Below are 17,411 nucleotides of genomic sequence, written 5' to 3'. Positions count from 1 at the left end.
CAATAGTTATGGAAAATAGGCTAGTCGTCAAACGTTGCTATTTGCTTCACAGACATTACACCCAAAATCTTCAATAAAAATATCACCCATTTAAAAAAAGAAAAATCCCTCTTTAAATAAGGACCATTCTCACTATATGATTAGCACTGCATATGTACTTCTTGGCATTTCCAATACCATTTACTGAATTAAAAAATTAAAATTAACACATCACAAAACAAAATTACTTGAGAAATTAAAGGCATAGGGCAAAATACACAATAACAAGGAAATTCTTTGCACCTACACATCCGAGTTTTATAGATTATAATTTCAGTACAGTCGTCAAGGAATGCAATTCAAGTAAGTTCATTTGAATGTGCCATATACCATGTAAGACATTTAAAACCTTCCTAGAGGAAAATAACTTCTTATACAAAGTTAATGATAAAAAAAACATGCACCCTATTTTAAGATGGTTCTGAATTTAGAAAAATTAAATTACAGTTGACAACAACAATGCACTATACATCTCTTCTTAAAATCAAATTACAGCAATGTAATATAAGTGCATTTTTTGCACTAAACCATATCCGACTAGAGCATGAAACTCTCCTAAAAATATAAGAACCCATGAGAGAATCAATTGCTCATAACTCCACAAGGAGTGACTCTTAAGACAACACATGCCATGTAAAAAGAAATTTGCATGTACCTTCAAGGAACACAAAATGCCGGGAAAAATCCTCACATGGCAGGCACTTTGCAAAGCAATCTCGTGCATCTTCTTTCACACCATACCTTTATATTTTGCTTTGAATTTTAGAAGAGTTTCAGATTACAAAACTTCTAGTGTTCACAAATCAACCAATTCAGAACAAGTTACAATGAGGAAAATTCTTTCACAGATAACTACATTCTAATAAAGGATCACGTGAGAAAATTCTATTTCAATATAGACACACACCTACAAATCCTTTGCGTCATTTGCTTAAAAATTAAACTTTCACAATCAGCTTATGTCAAACTTGCAACACTTTCAACTGCTCAATCTTAATGATACTAGAAACACTTCCAATAATTCTGCGCAACCAGTCAAATATCAGGAAAAACAGTTTATAAAACTGACAACTACATTATAACAAAATCATTTCTAATAGCTAATATTCTTTTACACATAATCACCAAATATATATGTACTGTTGTTTGACTTCGATCAGATTGCTAACAAAATGCATCGGTTTTGAACACAGACCAGTTAATTTTGTGGGAAATTACACTGCTAATTCCAACCAATTTCCATACAATATAACTTACATACACACAAGATAAATGATTATCAAATAAATTTCTCTTACAAGGTAACTAATCGGTGTGGATAATTAAATGACCAGTGACATAAAAGGAAACACATTTATCTTCACACAACAAAAATGAATAGTGCTCAAATATTTTCCTGATGCAGGTTTTGTTTTCCACAGCATAGTCTCTGCAATGAAAGGTCCATTAATATGGTCTAGGACGATCCCGACCACGGTCTCCCCCTCGCATTGGACCACCACGCCCTCTCCCCCTATCCATTCCTCCTCTGCCACCAAAACCACCCCTTCCGCCACGATCACCACCTCCACGGCCTCGGAAACCACCTCTATCCATTCCACCTCCACGACCACCACCTCCTCGTCCGCCACCACCCCCTCGGCCACCGCCATCACCACCTCCAACTCCATTAGGACGTGCCTGATTACACCTATTGCATTCAGTACGCCACGAGAAATTGGTGTTCCCACATTCTGGATTGGGGCACTTCCAGTCGCCATCACGGCCAAATCCACCCTTTCCTCCACCACCTCCTGGTCCTCCACGGTCGGAATCTCTTCCACCCCCCATTCCTCCTCCTCCACCACCACCGCCGCCGCCTCCACCACCACCACCACCACGGCCCCTATCCATTCCTCCACCCCCTCTTCCACCTCCACCACGTCCTCCTCGAGCAGCAGCATAATTATTTTTATGCTGCGCCATTTGTACTTTTATTATAGTACCTTTAAAATCTTTTCCATCAAACCAAGTAATAGCAGATCTAGCAGCATTAGAATCATCATATGTAACTGTAGCTTCCCCTTTAGGTTTACCTGATAATTTATCCTTGTACATCCAAATTTTGGGCTTTCCAGTTCTCTTGTCTGTCTTTATAATGCCAATGGACCCAAAGTGCTGATGGATATCTTCTTCAGTCATTGCAGGAGACATACCAGATACAAAGACTGTATCTTCCTGGATAATCATGTCGCCTCGATCACCCCAGCCGCCTTTGTTGTATCCTCCGCCTCCACCACCACCGCCGCCGCCTCCTCCACCGCCACCACCACCTCGATAACCACCACTGCCTCCCCCTCTTCCGCCTCCATATCCACCCCCACCACCTCCTCTTCCACCATAACCACCACCCCCACTAGAAGGTGGAGGACCACCATAAGCCTGACTGCCAAACCCTTGGCTGCTTCCGTAACTTCCACTGGACGGTTGACCACTGTACCCTCCAGATGATTGCTGACTGTAATTAGGGTACTGAACAGTGCTTGGAGGGCCACCACTACTCTGGTCGTAAGAAGGGGGCTGAGTTTGATAGCTCTGCTGATAGCCACCACCGCTACCTCCTTGTGGACCCGACTGTCCAGAACCATAGGTAGAAGATTGATCATATGAAGGATAACTACCTCCCTGTTGATTGTACGATGAAGATTGGTCGCCAGAACTTCCGTAACTTCCGTAGCTTTGATTTTGGCCCCATGAGCCTGGCTGGTTATAAGAACCTTGGTCATAACTCTGAGTACCTTGGTAAGTTGGCGCCGCACCTCCACCAGAACCTCCGCCAGGAGCCGGTTGAGAATAGGCAGAATAGTTACCGTAAGAACCCGTCCCACTCCCGTAGTTACTGTACTGATTATCACTCATGTCGTCAAATGGCGTCTTCAGGCGGGAAGCTATACAAAATGCCGCTGCAGATAAATCGCGAAGCACAAGTCTGAAGTACACTGATTACCTCTAAAAATAATAAATGTTTCAGCCGAAGTTTCTTCTCACTTAACAAATTTCACTGTAATTACAAATAAAGAAATCCATGTTCCTTCACACAAACCAGCAAACCAAACTTCTCACGAAAACTGCGGCGTAGGTCAGAGCGTGGGCTATGTTGAAGGGTGCTTTCAACTATGAACTCCACGGAAGAGACACGTACTGAAAACTGACGTCTTCTAAATTATCGTGTTAGTATATCTTCCAAATAAAGGCATTTAAAAGCTTTCAGAGTATGATTTTTCTAGAGAATTAGTAATTTATTCACTAAAATTCATGTTGTACTAAAGTTTTAAAACGATTTACTACATTTACGGTGCTCATGATGATTGCGCTATCTCTTGGTAAAAATGTTAGTTAATTCCTGCCTGAGCAATACTTGATCCTTGAAAGCGCTCCCAAGATGATCAATGTAGACAACTTGCAGAAACAGCATATGAAAGCCGGTTTTGCTGAATGGCTTAAAATTACGTTACCATTTACAAAATATTATGTATGAGCAAAACAATACAACAATTTTGGACGTTATTTATGAAAATTTTCTGCACTATCCATGAACAATTCTTATTATGCACTGAAGTAGTTTTTGTCGTGACAATGGTTGCCCTGCAGCACACTAACGTAAACATATACCATAGTTTTTGAGGCTTAAGTCTTTCGATCATATATCCAATGCTCTAAGCTTAAGTCACTGGAATAGAAAAAAAAAGGCATGTTGGCCTAAATTGGAACTTCAACGTTGTGAACAATGTCAGTTAATATAAATTATTTTAAAATATTGGGAACGAAAAATTCCCACTTTTTATTCAGTCGATTTCTAGCCGTATCAAAGGTAATGATGATTCATAACCTATACCTAACCTATACAAATTCTAGTAGAAATCTACTATATAAAGATTAATGGCAATATTGGGTAGCGTTAAGTTCAATAAGGAGATACTTTATAATCGAATTACCGTTAAACTCTCGGACGGTGAATGCCACTTCAGCCTATCCTGGCACCTGCATTACAAACCGACATGTTCATGACATGAAATCTATCTATTATTATTGTTATTAAAGAATGCAGTTACTGTTTGTTGATAATACAGATCTTGCAGAAAATACGAGCATAGAATTTAGCTTGCAGATAACGTTTTAGGTGAAACGGCCTGGGTGGATCTAATATCAGTTCAACTGGAGGTCCAGGTTACGTTACACAAGCCGGCTATCTCCAGTTCACTCGTAGGCGCCGTCATATGCTATTAGATATATTCATGTCCGGCTCCATGATTAAATAGTTAGTGTGCTGGCCTTTAGTCCCACGTTCGGAAATTTTAACCATCATTGGTTAATTTCGCTCCCATGGGGGCTGGGTGTATGTGTCGTATTCATCATCATTTCAACCCCATTACGACGCGCAAGTCGCCTACGGGGTCAAATCAAAAAGACCTGCGTCTAGCGAGCCGAACATGTCCTCGGACACTCCCGGCACTAAAAGCCATACGCCATTTCATTTCAGATATATTCATTAGGGTATAACGAAGGAATAGAGGTGCGGAAATACTGCATATTTAATTTTATACTTGTAGTTAAACTGTACATTTAATTCAACTTTCACCATTTAGTCTGTTTCATTACTCTAGTTATTTTGCATGGCAGCAGATAAGTGTTTTGCAAGAGCATTTGGTAGTAGCGCTGTTAGAACATGTTAAACTGTTTTCAAGAGGTTCGATTTTGTGCTGCTCATAAAACCATGCACACCTATGAAATAGTGGAGTCCAGTGGTTTTTCATTGACATCATTTTATGCGCATATTTCAGAAAATAGTTTGTCACTGTTCACATTGAACTTGAACTTACCTAACATTTTGCACACTACTTCAATTTCAAAGGTTCTCGAACATACAAAGGATAGCTGAGCTTATAAAATGAATCTTCACTGAGATCAAACAACTGTTCAAGATAACTCAACATTCTGAATTATAATAATAAGAACTTTATTGCAGCCAATGGCCAAATTAATACATGCATAGACATTTAAATCTTATTTGTAATTATACCTTCACTCTTCACTGCAAAACTGAGCGAGAGTGTCCTGTCATTGTCTGCACCACCTTACGTGATATAGCTGCATTAGTCAATTTGTTCTGCTCATGCTCTGGATCTCTTTCAGTTCTTGCAGCACCTTGAATCCATGGAAATTATTTGTTTTCCTGTTCCATTATGAACATTAATACACTTAACTCTCAATTTACCGTAATCGGATCAACCGCGTTGCGGCTTAACCGCGATATCAAAAACACTAAAAATGCTTGAGTGTTAGGAGTTGCAGTAATACAGAATTACTAAGGGTCGGGATAATATTGCGGAGTCGTAATAGTAGCAGGGGTGGCACGACCTTGAAGTTATTTGTAGTTGGTGTGTCACTGGCCAGGATGATACTCTCCTCATCGAAAAAATTCTTTTGAGAAACTTGAGAAGCAAAATAAAGAAAAAGTGTTTCTTGGCACAAAAGCAGAAAACCATGACTGATTATTTTCAGAAACAGTAAAGTTAGGTAGCCAGCCCCGTGGTGTAGTGGTAGTGTGCCTGCCTCTTACCTGAAGGCCCCGGGTTCGATTACCTGGACCTGAGGGCTGGTTCGAGGTCCACTCAGCCTATGTGATTAGAGTTGAGGAGCTATCTGACGGTGAGATAGCGGCCCCGGTCTAGCAAGCCAAGAATAACGGCCGAGAGGATTAGTCGTGCTGACCACACGACACCTCGTAATCTGCATGCCTTCGGGCTGAGCAGCGGTCGCCTGGTTGGCCAAGGCCCTTCAAGGGCTGTAGTGCCATGGGGAAAGTTAGGTAGTAGTCTCGTTAATCCAAACTAATTGGGACCGGAGTTTGTTCGGATTACAAAATTTTCGGATTAACCGGAAAATATTTTCTAATAATAATGTTTACGTGCCAGTAAACCTACTTACACGAGGCTGACGTATTTAAGCACCTTAAAATACCATCGGACTGAGCCAGGATCAAACCTGCCAAGTTGGGGTCAGAAGGCCAGCGCCTCAACCGTCTGAGGAAAGTAGTTTCTACAATACAGTACAGTACATACTGTAATTTGAAATGTCCACTCTTTATCAGTTACATTAATAAAATACTGTGTAAAATTACAGTAGGGTAGTTAAGAACCTGCAGAGGAGAAAACGACAATGAAAATGACATTAGCGAGTGGATGGAAGATGACTGTCATCAATTACAAACAGACCAAGAAATTGTAGCTATGGTGGAGAAAGAATCTGGAGTTGACGATGAAGAAGACCACAATGAACAACTAGCGTCACATTCAGATGCCGCGACCGCCTTAGAACTTGCCGGACGCTACGTCGAGCAACACTCCGCTGCTATGCCCACTGATGTGATCTTTATGAGACGCTGGTTTAACACTGCATCTTCGAGTAGGTTCCAATCACTACGGCAAAAGAAACGGATATACTTTTTAAAGATAAACGACCAGTGATTGATGGTTTATGATTTGTAATTATGTTTACATTAAGTTATTCTAGTAAAATATGACTAATAAAATGCAATTAAATCTTCATTCTATAGTATGTTCTTTCATTTCAATCAGGAGAATTTTTTTTAAAATTGATTATTTCAGTTTGGATTAACCGAAATTTCGGATTAACGGGGTTTGGATTAACGGGACTCTAGTGTATATATATATATATATATATTTTTTTTTTTTTTTGCTGTATTAGTTTCAATGAAAAGTGCTGTTTATTTCTCCATTTATTAATTGTGTCAAGTGTTATTTTTACTGCAACATATTGGGTAAGTTAATATAAAACAATACAGAAGTTGCATTTATTATCACTTAACTGTACTTTCAGTACGTCTGTTCTGTTTTTGACTTTTTGTGGGTTAGCTGTGATTTTATTTATCCGGGAAGCCTTTACCCTACATTATCCCAGTTACAAGTGATAATGTATGATAATTTTGTTTATTATCCTGGTAAATCACACACCATCTAATATTATTGTTTGAATGTCCCCTTTTGACCAACTCACAACAAGTGGCATGATTCCTTCTTTAAACCAAGTGTGCTAACTAGTCCCTCTCATATATTCCACTTATATACAACGACTACGAGAGTGGAGTTCAATGCCAGTTACGACATTCTAAATCACCAAATACAAATTATGATACGTCAACATTTCCTTTTTTAAGCTAATCTTATACAGGATTATTTACTCTTAATGATGGACAGCTACATAAGGTACAAATATCAGTATATTGTTTTTTCATGATGTAAGAGTTTTAATTGAATTATGGGAGTGATGTTTCATAGGGCAAATCTTCAGCCAGTGGCAGAGTCCATTCGTGCCACTGCCAGCCATGGTTTAATAAGAGTAACAAAGACAAATAGTTGAGAGGTAGCGATACAGTAATTATGGATGTCGCCACTGTAAAGCATAGATTGCACTGTTGTCACTCTTGGAATACCTTCACTCATGATTTCACGTCAATGACAAAGACAAATAATAACATGTTTAAGCAGTTCAGAACTAGCGATACAGTAGTTACAGATCTCGCCACTGTAAAGCATAGATTATGCCGTTGTCACTCTTGGAATAATTCATACGCCCATTTGTAACTGGTCCAGTTCTGATGGTAACGTGAAACTGGACACGGTAAGGTGTATATTGCGGTGATGTCAACAGGCATAAAGCCGCTTTGCGGCCCTATACGCCCCCAGTCCCTATATGCTTGGTCACAGTCCAATGGGTTTGCCACTAGCCGGACCTAACCAATTCAGACCAATGGTTTTGTCAGTAGCCCGGCCAGATAAATTATAATAATAATAATATTTTTAAATGGTGCAGGGCTAGCTAGCCATAATGTTTCAACGAGGGGAAAGGAAGCGTGATGATTATTGTAAAATTTGACCACTGTAAAGTATAGATTGCGCTGATGTCAGTCTTAGAATTCATACGAGGAAAATTGAAGTAATTATAATGGAAATAAAACTACTGTGATTGTTCCATGGCTAGCCATATTTTTCTGAAAAATACCACTAATGGTCCAGGGTAGATGATTGCTGAAAAATTATTTCATACACACACATAAACAAAGTTGAACGTACATCGGAGGAGGGAAGATTTATACCAAAATTTAGCATACCTTATTGGAGAGCATCTAAAAATAATTTGTTCCTTTTCGGAGCACTGAGTTTGGTGCTATGTCCGCATTTCTCACAATTACTTTCCTTAGTTATCAGACCGTGGTTAACATAAAACGACAACAAATCTTCAAACTTACTTTTGAAATCATTAAAATCAGTAATTTCGGCATAGCAACCTCCACAGGGAACAACATCTATGTTTAACAATACCTTGTTGATTACCATATCGCCGGGCTGAGTGGCTCAGGCGATTAAGGCGCTGGCCTTCTAACCCCAACTTCGCAGGTTCGATCCTGGCTCAGTCTGGTGGTATTTGAAAGTGCTCAAATACGACAGCCCCATGTCGGTATATTTACTGGCACGTAAAAGAACTCCTGCGGGACTAAATTCCGGCACCTCGGCGTCTCCGAAGACCTTAAAAAGTAGTTAGTGGGACGTAAAACAAATAACATTATTATTATTATTATTATTATTATTATTATTATTATTATTATTATTATTATTATTATTACCATATCACCGAGCTCGACAGCTGCGGTCGCTTAAGTGCGGCCAGTATCCAGTAATCGGGAGATAGTGGATTCGAGCCCCACTTCCGGCAGCCCTGAAGATGGTTTTTCATGGTTTCCTATTTTCACACCAGGCAAATGCCGAGGTTGTACCTTAATTAAGACCATGGCCGCTTCCTTCCACTTCCTTGGCCTTTCCTATCCCATCGTCGCCATAAGAACTATCTGTGTCGGTGCGACGTAAAGCAAATAGTAGATTACCATATCAACGAAGAATTTATTTATGACTGTAGCAATTAACCATGAATAAATTAAACAGCCCACCCGAAGTTGGTACTACCTAGTCTAGCTCTAAATACTGTTACAAAATTTTGACACACACTGTACAACCGGTTTGGCAGGTAAAGAACTACCAGTGTGCACACGTTAACCATGAACCGTTGTCAACTTGTCTGTGAAAGAGGAAGCATCCAGCTTCAGGTTTCAGCATGGAATGGGGTGATTATGAAAATCGTGTTGCAGTAATAGCATTACATAAAGTTGGAAAATCTCCAAGTGACATTTTCAAGACGCTGCAAAAGCTGAAAATCAGTCGTATGTTTGTGTACCAGACCATTGAGCGATTCACTGCAACCGGGACTGTGAAGGATCGTCCAAGGGAGGGTCGCCCATGCAGTGTAGGGACTCCAGCACCAAAAAAGGCAGTGGCGGCTCGTATTCGGAGATATGCCGTGCGGAAGCAGGCTATCATGGCCCGTGAAATGAACATTTCAGAAAGGTCAATGTCAAGGCTTCTGTCAGAGGACCGTGTACTACGGGCTTATCGCCGACGAACAGGACATTACCTTGACGCGCGCCTAAAGAAGCTGAGAGTGCTTAAATGTCAACGTCTCCTGCAGCGTTACACACAAAATGGTCATCGAAACATCCTCTTCACCAAAGAAATGGTATTCGCTATTGAAGAACCTTTCAATATGCAAAACAACAGGGTTTATGCATCATCATCTCTGGAAGCCAGTAAAAAGGTTTCGAAAGTTCAGAGGGCCCATCATCCTTCCTCTGTGATGGTGTGGTGGGGGGTGAGTTATTCTGGCACCACCCCAGCTGCATTTCTCCGAAAAGGGTGTTAAAACCAGTGCCAGGGTGTATGAAAGCACCGTTTTGGAGCCTATTGTGAAGAACTTAAGTGGCACATTGTTTCAAAACCAACCCTGGACTTTACAGCAGGATTCTGCTGCGGCCCACAAGGCTAGGTCAACTCAAGGGTGGCTTCAGCGTCATGTCCCTGACTTCATTTCAACTGAAGATTGGCCCAGTAGCAGTCCAGACCTGAACCCTTTGGACTGTGGCATCATATGCAAGAAGAGACACACCACCATTGGAAGTTTAAAGCGTTCCTTATTGTCAGCAGTGGCGGATTTCCCCCTGGATGTCCTCCGTTCCACCATAAACGGTGGCTATAAAGACTCAGAGCCTGTATCTGTGCCAGAGGTGACCGTTTTGAAAAGTGATTGGTGATTTGTGTAAAGAATGCCTGTAAGAACAACATACTAACAGCAAATTAAAGTACTTCTCATAATATTTGTATTTTTCACTTTTTAAATTGTAACAGTATTTACGACTAGACTGGGTAGGAACTAGGAATTAAGTTAAGTTGGTACCAGGAACTAATTACGTCACATCAGTTAGTACCAGTCGCCATGAACTTACTTACATCCCCAATGACAAATGAACATTAAACACTGGTGAGGGTTATGAAAAGTTTTACCTGGCAATCCACTTGATTATGATAACTCTCGAAACAGCCGCTCGAAAAATTTCGATGGAAGTTCATCCAATACAACAGCGCAGATCTTTATTCCTGAAATTTCTGTCTCCCCACAGATAGTTTTCCTTCAGTTTTCACCTCGATGATGAGTTGGAGAAGTTAATATTTTTCACTTCTCATGGTGTGTCCGTTGTACCTGAGCTTTCGTTCGTTGACGAATGTTAGAAGCTCTTTTTTCTTATTTAACAAGTTAATGACTTCCTCATTGGTCTTCCTTTCTATCCAGGCTATTTGAAGCATTCTTCTGTACAAGTACATTTCGAAAGCTTCAGTCAGTCTCAGCAGCAAAGGACTAAATGTCCAGCTTTCAAAACCATACAGAAAGACAGGGAAAACATAGCATCGCAACATGCAAACTTGGAACTGAAGGCTGAGATCTTTACTGGTGAATAGGGTCCTCATACTGGGCGAGCCTCGAGAACCTATAAGAGCGAGGCTCGCCCCGGGAGGGACGTCAATCGGCTGTTGGCCGAGCGATGAGGCGTCACCTTCCCGGGAGGGAGCGTCCGCCGGATTGTCGGCAGAGGCGATGGGTCCCCAAGAGAGGACAATTCCTCTCTGTGCTACCTTTATTATTAGATCAGTATACAAGGCAAGTAAGAATGGAGTTGAATGCAGAACAGCCACGCGCCTGGTCACTAGGGTATACCGGGCAACGAAGCTGTCTGTGTACACAGCTGCTTTTTGATCTGATTTTTAAGATGGTTTGGACACATAAAGCGAATGAGTGATGAAAGAATGCCAGAAAAGGTGATGGAAATGCAAATGCAAGGAAGGAGAGGCCGCGGACGACAATGCTTGAGATGGAAAGACTCAATCCAACGCAGTATTAGATGAAGAAACCTGCACTGGGACACAATGTTGGATGAGGAGTGGTGGAAAGACCGAAGAAAGTGGAGACCTTTCTATAAACGCTTACTCCAAGATACCTTGACGTTATACACTTGACAACACAATCCTGAATGAGTAAATTACAAATACGTAGTTTGTTAGAAATATGTCCAGCAGTTTTCCAGTTTTAGGAATACTTGTTGCCTGCAAAACCCCAGTCATTTCCAGGATTTTGAAATGGTATGGACCTTTAAACCTACGTACTAGACAGGTGGATTCTAAATATGAAGATTGGTTAAAATATTTCCAGACGTTTTCCAACTGTAAGATATATACTGTACACACCCGCTTTTGGGCCAAGCCCACTGGGACTTAAACTGCAAACTGTCCATTAATGATATCTCTCTTAATAAACCTCCTATCGAAATGCTGCACATGTAAAAATATAATTAGGAATTGAAATCATTAAAGTTGATCACGTATATTTTGTGGCAGTGTAAAATCACTATTTCGAGCTTCCTGTAAACCTGAAGTCCATTCAGGGATGTAGAAACAATATTGGCCTTAAAACCTACCCAAGGAGAGATGGATTCTAAATATGAAGTTTGGTAAAATATTCAATGTACAGACACGGTCGTTACAATTTTATTTATATAGATGTATATTGAATGCCACTGGGACATTTCTAGCTATGTGTCCTGGCAGTCAATGAGTTAAGCACTATTTGAAGTTTTTCTTTATTATTGGAATCTAAGGCCATGTGTATGTACTTTTTTATTTCAGTTTCAGACTGGAAAGTCTGCGTTGCGATACCTCTCTGATGATGTATGGGAAGATGGAGAGAAGAAAGTTGCCAAGAAGACAAACATCAGCAAAGCCATGAAGGCTTATCTGGAGCGAGCGCAGCAGTATGGTAAGTTTCTTGATCCTGTCCGTAATGTTGAAGAACAGGTCTATGAATCAAGAACTTTGGGTTATCATCGAACCCTTGCTTTGACTATTGCTTCCACTTACAGTACTGTGTCTAGTTGTGACCTCAGGAGTATTTGGTTTTTCATCGTCCTAATGGAACTTGCTTATTCCAAAGACGTTTTCTAGCAAGGATAATAAAATTGTACTCCATTCTGCACTCTGCTAGTGATTTCTGAAGATGATCAGCTATCTGTTGTGAGCAACTGCAAAATGACCTTGATAATGTTGTGAGATGGACAGTACGCAGTGGTATGATAATAAACAGGATTAAAAGTCAGGTTGTGAGTTTCACTAACAGGGAAAGTCCTATCAGTTTTAATTACTTCGTTGATGGGGTCAAAGTTCCTTATGGGAATCATTGTAAGTACCTAGGTATTAATATAAGGAAAGATCTTAATTGGGGTAATCACGTAAATGGGATTGTAAATAAAGAGTATGGAACTCTGCACATGGTTATGAGGGTGTTTTAGGGTTTGTAGTAAGGATGTAAAGGAGGGGGCATATAAGTCTCTTCTGGTAAGACCCCGACTAGAGTATGGTTCCAGTGTATGGGTCCCTCACCAGGATTACTTGATTCAAGAACTGGAAAAAATCCAAAGAAAAACAGCTCGATTTGTTCTGGGTGATTTCTGACAAAAGAGTAGCGTTAGGAAAAATGTTGCAAAGTTTGGGCTTGGAAGACTTGGGAAAAAGAAGACGAGCTGCTCGACTAAGTGAAAATCAGCTTCATGGTCTGTATCCCATTCTAACAGATTCACAACTAAATATTTTTTATTATCCACCTTGTCGATACATTAGTTGCTTAAGGCAACTTATTAGTTAATAGTGGTACAGGTTTTGTATTTTTGTAACATCTTCAGCCACATAATAACACTGTTTAGATGAAAAAATTAATACACTGACAAAGTTTACAATGCCTTGAGAGAAAGAGTCCTTAAAAATAGTGTAATTTGTTGGCGGGGTGAATAAATGAGTACGGAACCTGGTAGTAACCTATTTCTAAGATTTATTAACTAAGCACTACAATTACAGATTTACACACACACACAGGCGATAGCCGAGCTTACAAGTTACACAAGTACACTTACACACTTACGGTTCGCGCGCTCTCTCTCTTAGTTTCTCTTGGGTTCCATCTACAATGACACACACACACATACACAGAGTCATCGATTATTTACAGTACACTCCCTCAGCCACTCAGTCACACTCGTTAGCGCTGTCACGGTCTACAGCCTACCGTCAGCCTCGCAGGTCGGGATAGTATCCGCTGTTCACTCAATCCGTCGAACCCCGTTCGCGGTCTACACACGTCGTCTCCTAGTGTTCCCTTCTTCGCTGCTCCAGAACACCCAAGGTTCTTCTCCAGCAGCCAACCACAAGGGACGCACATACACACGACGTCAGGGGAACAGACACGAGTCCTCGGCTCCAACAGGCTGATACTCGATCAGGCAGACATCTCGGCCCAGGCTACCACTGACTGCGCTCTCCGCTCACTCACTCTCTAATTAACTCTCACTCACTAATTCTCACTCACTGCAGACAAGTCATTCCTCTCTTATATAGCTGTGCCGACCCTTCTGAAACAATCCGGATGCTGGATGTATCCAGGAACCTCGTGAGATGGAAGACTCCAGATTAATCGTCGAGTAATTTCCGTCGTCCCATGCGGCGCGACCACGGACAGAAGAGAGAAGGGCCTGCCCAGCACGTAAATGTTGCTCCTGATTTGCGCGCTCGAGTCTAAGGGGGTGGGGGCGATGGGTGACGAGCTCGGCGCGTAGCGACTTGGCATGGCGGACGCTATAACCATTACAATAGCATTAGATGCTATTTAGTTGCGAATAAGTGGTAGGGCCTATGTTACACGTTATAATCCTCATATTTTGGTCCAAATTGAATTGTTCATTAAAGTGAAGGAAATATTAATGTTTATTAAATTCCACCTAAACCAAACCAACCCCATGGCACTACAGCCCTTGAAGGGCCTTGACCTACCAAGCGACCGCTGTTCAGCCCGAAGGCCTGCAGATGTCTAGGTGTCGTGTGGTCAGCACGACGAATCCTCTTGGCCGTTATTCTTGGCTTTCTAGACCGGGGCCGCTATCTCACCGTCAGATAGCTCCTCAATTCTAATCACGTAGGCTGAGTGGACCTCGAACCAACCCTCAGGTCCAGGTAAAAATCCCTGACCTGGCCGGGAATCGAACCCGGGGCCTCCGGGTAAGAGGCAGACACGCTACCCCTACACCACGGGGCCGGCTTAAATTCCACCTATTGAATACATAAAGAGTCATTTTAATTAAGAATTAAAACTTACTAATTAAATTATTTTGCCCTTTTTTTAAGGGCATCTTCAGCCTTAATCTCAAACCTGAAAGATCCTGATCAGGATCCTGATTGCTCTTAATTGTAGTTACCACATTTTTAGACAAGGAGGCTATATAAATTAGGACTGTTTGTAAGGCTTTAGAAAAGGCTTTATTATAAGCATATTTTAACTACTGTCATCCCTCTTGCTCATTTTTTGACGCATTTACCTACAACATCATCCTTTCGTTTATAATTTGTTATTTTTCTTTAAAAAACTACAATCTACCGGTAGACTTTGTCAACAACAAGATTTCGAGGAAGCTCTTTTATAACATCTGTTCAAATGAATAGATATAGTTTTAAAATAGGCTGAAATAAGTAAATCCATTTTTCCCTCCCATTTCACCACCCCCATTCAACCATCCACATTGTTTTTAATTTATTTCAATTTTTAAATTTCACGTAGATTTTAAGTAAAACGAGGTACTTAAGAAGATAAATTCTTTGCAATTTCACCTAAGCATTGTAATACAGCTGAAGATGTTCCAAATGGAATGAAACATGTACTGTATATGATTAATTGATTTGCTTAATGCAAATATAAGTACAGTATCAAAAAGTTGGAAATTTACTATTCTTCTTCTTAAGCTGTCGTCTCCAAACGGAGGTAGACGATCCACACTGCCAGCTCCGATCTTGACGTTGCAGCCATGCCATGTGAATTTATTGGAATATCTCTCAGGATCTTTAATGCAGTGGTTTCTCATTGCCTTCTGCATCCTAATGCCGTTGACCAGACTGGTTCCTCCGCCTTTGGGAACAATTTCTTGTCCCCAGGACAATAGAGTGCCCTTACCCATACCCGCTCATACACTCTCAAAGAGACTGTTGGCACTTGGTATAGAGGATCTTCTTATACTGGGAGATAATCGGTCCCCTCATTCGTTAGCCGCCTGCATATAAAATATTATAAAAATATAAAATATATATTTTTATATGCAGTCATTGCCCCCTCTCTACCACGGGGAGGCGAATGTCAGAATTTCACTGTCATTGAAACAAGGACCAAATGGCATTTCCTTGTTTCTCTGGTTCTTTAGAGAGGAAATTTACTGTTATTGATTCATTTTAAATACGATTTGATACGGGAAAAGAAACTGATTTCTTGCAAACCGCAGTCGTTGGTCTCGCAGCTAGGGATAGTATCCGCTGTTTGCTCAATCCATCGAACTCTGTTCTCAGTCTGCACACGTCGGCACCCAGAGTTCCTTTCGCACTGCTCCAGAATACCCAAGGTTCTACAGCAACCGGTCCTAAGAGACTCACACACGCGACGTCAGGGAAACAGGAACAAGTCTTCGGCTCCAACAGACAGATACTCCAACAGACCTCAGCCCAGGCTGTCACTGACTGCACTCTTCGCTAACTCGCACCAGCTGAACTATAGCAACTAACTCTAACTAACTCCGTAGGCCGTGCCTGACTTAAATACCTGGGCCCACACCATCTGGATGCTTCCAGAAGGGCCCTGTCTTTCAGAGTCTTTCTGAAGGCGAATACTCTCTGTGCGCCATCCAGATTATTCCATATCGCCGGAGGCCTCCAATGAACGAGCAGGACGACCCAGGTAGCAGTGGTGGGGGTGCTGACCAATCCGCAAGCGGCTCTCCTCCGCCTAGTGACGGGAGAAGGAAGAGGGTGGGCCTTCCGTGGTGATGAGCGAGCGGTTGGAGATGGCTGGCTTGCCCTACTGACCGTGATTGACTGCCATGCCACAATAGTAAAAAGTAAACTCGTGTCCTCATCCTGAGGTGGTGCAGCTCTTTTCAGGCACACCCCCATTGGAGGTGAGCTGCATGTACCATTTCAACCACATACCAGCCCTCCTGCCATTCTTAAATTCTTAAATTTCTGGCAGTACCGGGAATCGAACCAGGGCCTCCGAGGACAGCAGCTAATAATACTAACCGTTACGCTACTGGCCACAATAGTATTTGTTTGCTTTTAATTTCACTCTTTTAGTGTTTTAAGCAATTACAATTATTAAACCTTAGTTTCAATTGAACTATGAATTTTTTTCATGCTGGTACCTCTGTTCTATTTGTTGAATTTTATGAAAATTCGCCTATTATTAAAGTGCAGCCCATGATCATAGCTAGGGTTCCCATTGTGGCCCGTAATAATTGGAAACCCCTGAGCTAGAGTGATGTCTGTCGATGAACAGCCAGTGCTGCCGTTTTGGACTTGCTTATCTTGAGAACAAATTGCTCGAATATAGCATTCCAGTCATTTAGCTTCTGTTGTACTTCAGCCTCACCGTCACCCCATATCACGTCATCTGCAAAGGCTGCCACTTCACGGCGGATATGGGGAGAAAGAAAAGAGAAAGATGTTGAGATCTGAAGCCCACCCATTGTTTGGATGTGAGCCACCACACCAGCGGCTTAAGTCTAGGAAAAGCTTCTTGAGAGTAACCGAAACACTTGCAGGTCAGCGCAGCAAGCAAGAATTCAAGAATGGCGCGCCAGGAGTCAACATACGAGTATCAGAGGAACTCCCTCCTGGCCATGTTACACATTGGGTGAATTGGAAAGCACTGAATAGACTGCGCTCTGGTGTAACGCAGTTCAGATTCGACCAGAAGAAATGGGGTTTCAAAGTGGACAGTACCTTGTGTGTATGTGAAGAAAAGCAGACCACAGCCCATTTGCTGCAATGTAGTTCATGCCCATTCAGCTGCATAAC

General features: G+C 41.5%; 2 protein-coding genes across 2 annotated transcripts in view; one reads left to right on the top strand and one right to left on the bottom strand.

The window, feature by feature from the left end:
- Positions 1-272: 272 nt before the first annotated feature.
- On the bottom strand, positions 273-3,190 carry LOC136885086 (RNA-binding protein cabeza-like). The gene has a single exon (XM_067157508.2). The coding sequence runs from the start codon at positions 2,935-2,937 to the stop codon at positions 1,486-1,488; it is 1,452 nt and encodes a 483-aa protein (XP_067013609.2). The 5' UTR covers positions 2,938-3,190; the 3' UTR covers positions 273-1,485.
- Positions 3,191-3,679: 489 nt separating this feature from the next.
- Positions 3,680-17,411, top strand: part of mRpS9 (mitochondrial ribosomal protein S9) — a 207,129-nt gene continuing 193,397 nt past the window's right edge. The window contains exons 1-2 of the mRNA XM_067157001.2: positions 3,680-3,889; positions 12,162-12,291. Of these exons, the coding sequence (XP_067013102.2) occupies positions 3,806-3,889; positions 12,162-12,291 (214 nt within the window). The 5' untranslated portion in view covers positions 3,680-3,805. The remainder of the gene's footprint in view (positions 3,890-12,161; positions 12,292-17,411) is intronic.

This window comes from Anabrus simplex, chromosome 13 (assembly GCF_040414725.1).
Source record: "Anabrus simplex isolate iqAnaSimp1 chromosome 13, ASM4041472v1, whole genome shotgun sequence".
NCBI classification, from domain to species: Eukaryota; Metazoa; Arthropoda; class Insecta; order Orthoptera; family Tettigoniidae; genus Anabrus; species Anabrus simplex.
This window is presented reverse-complemented; position numbering and strand designations above follow the sequence as displayed.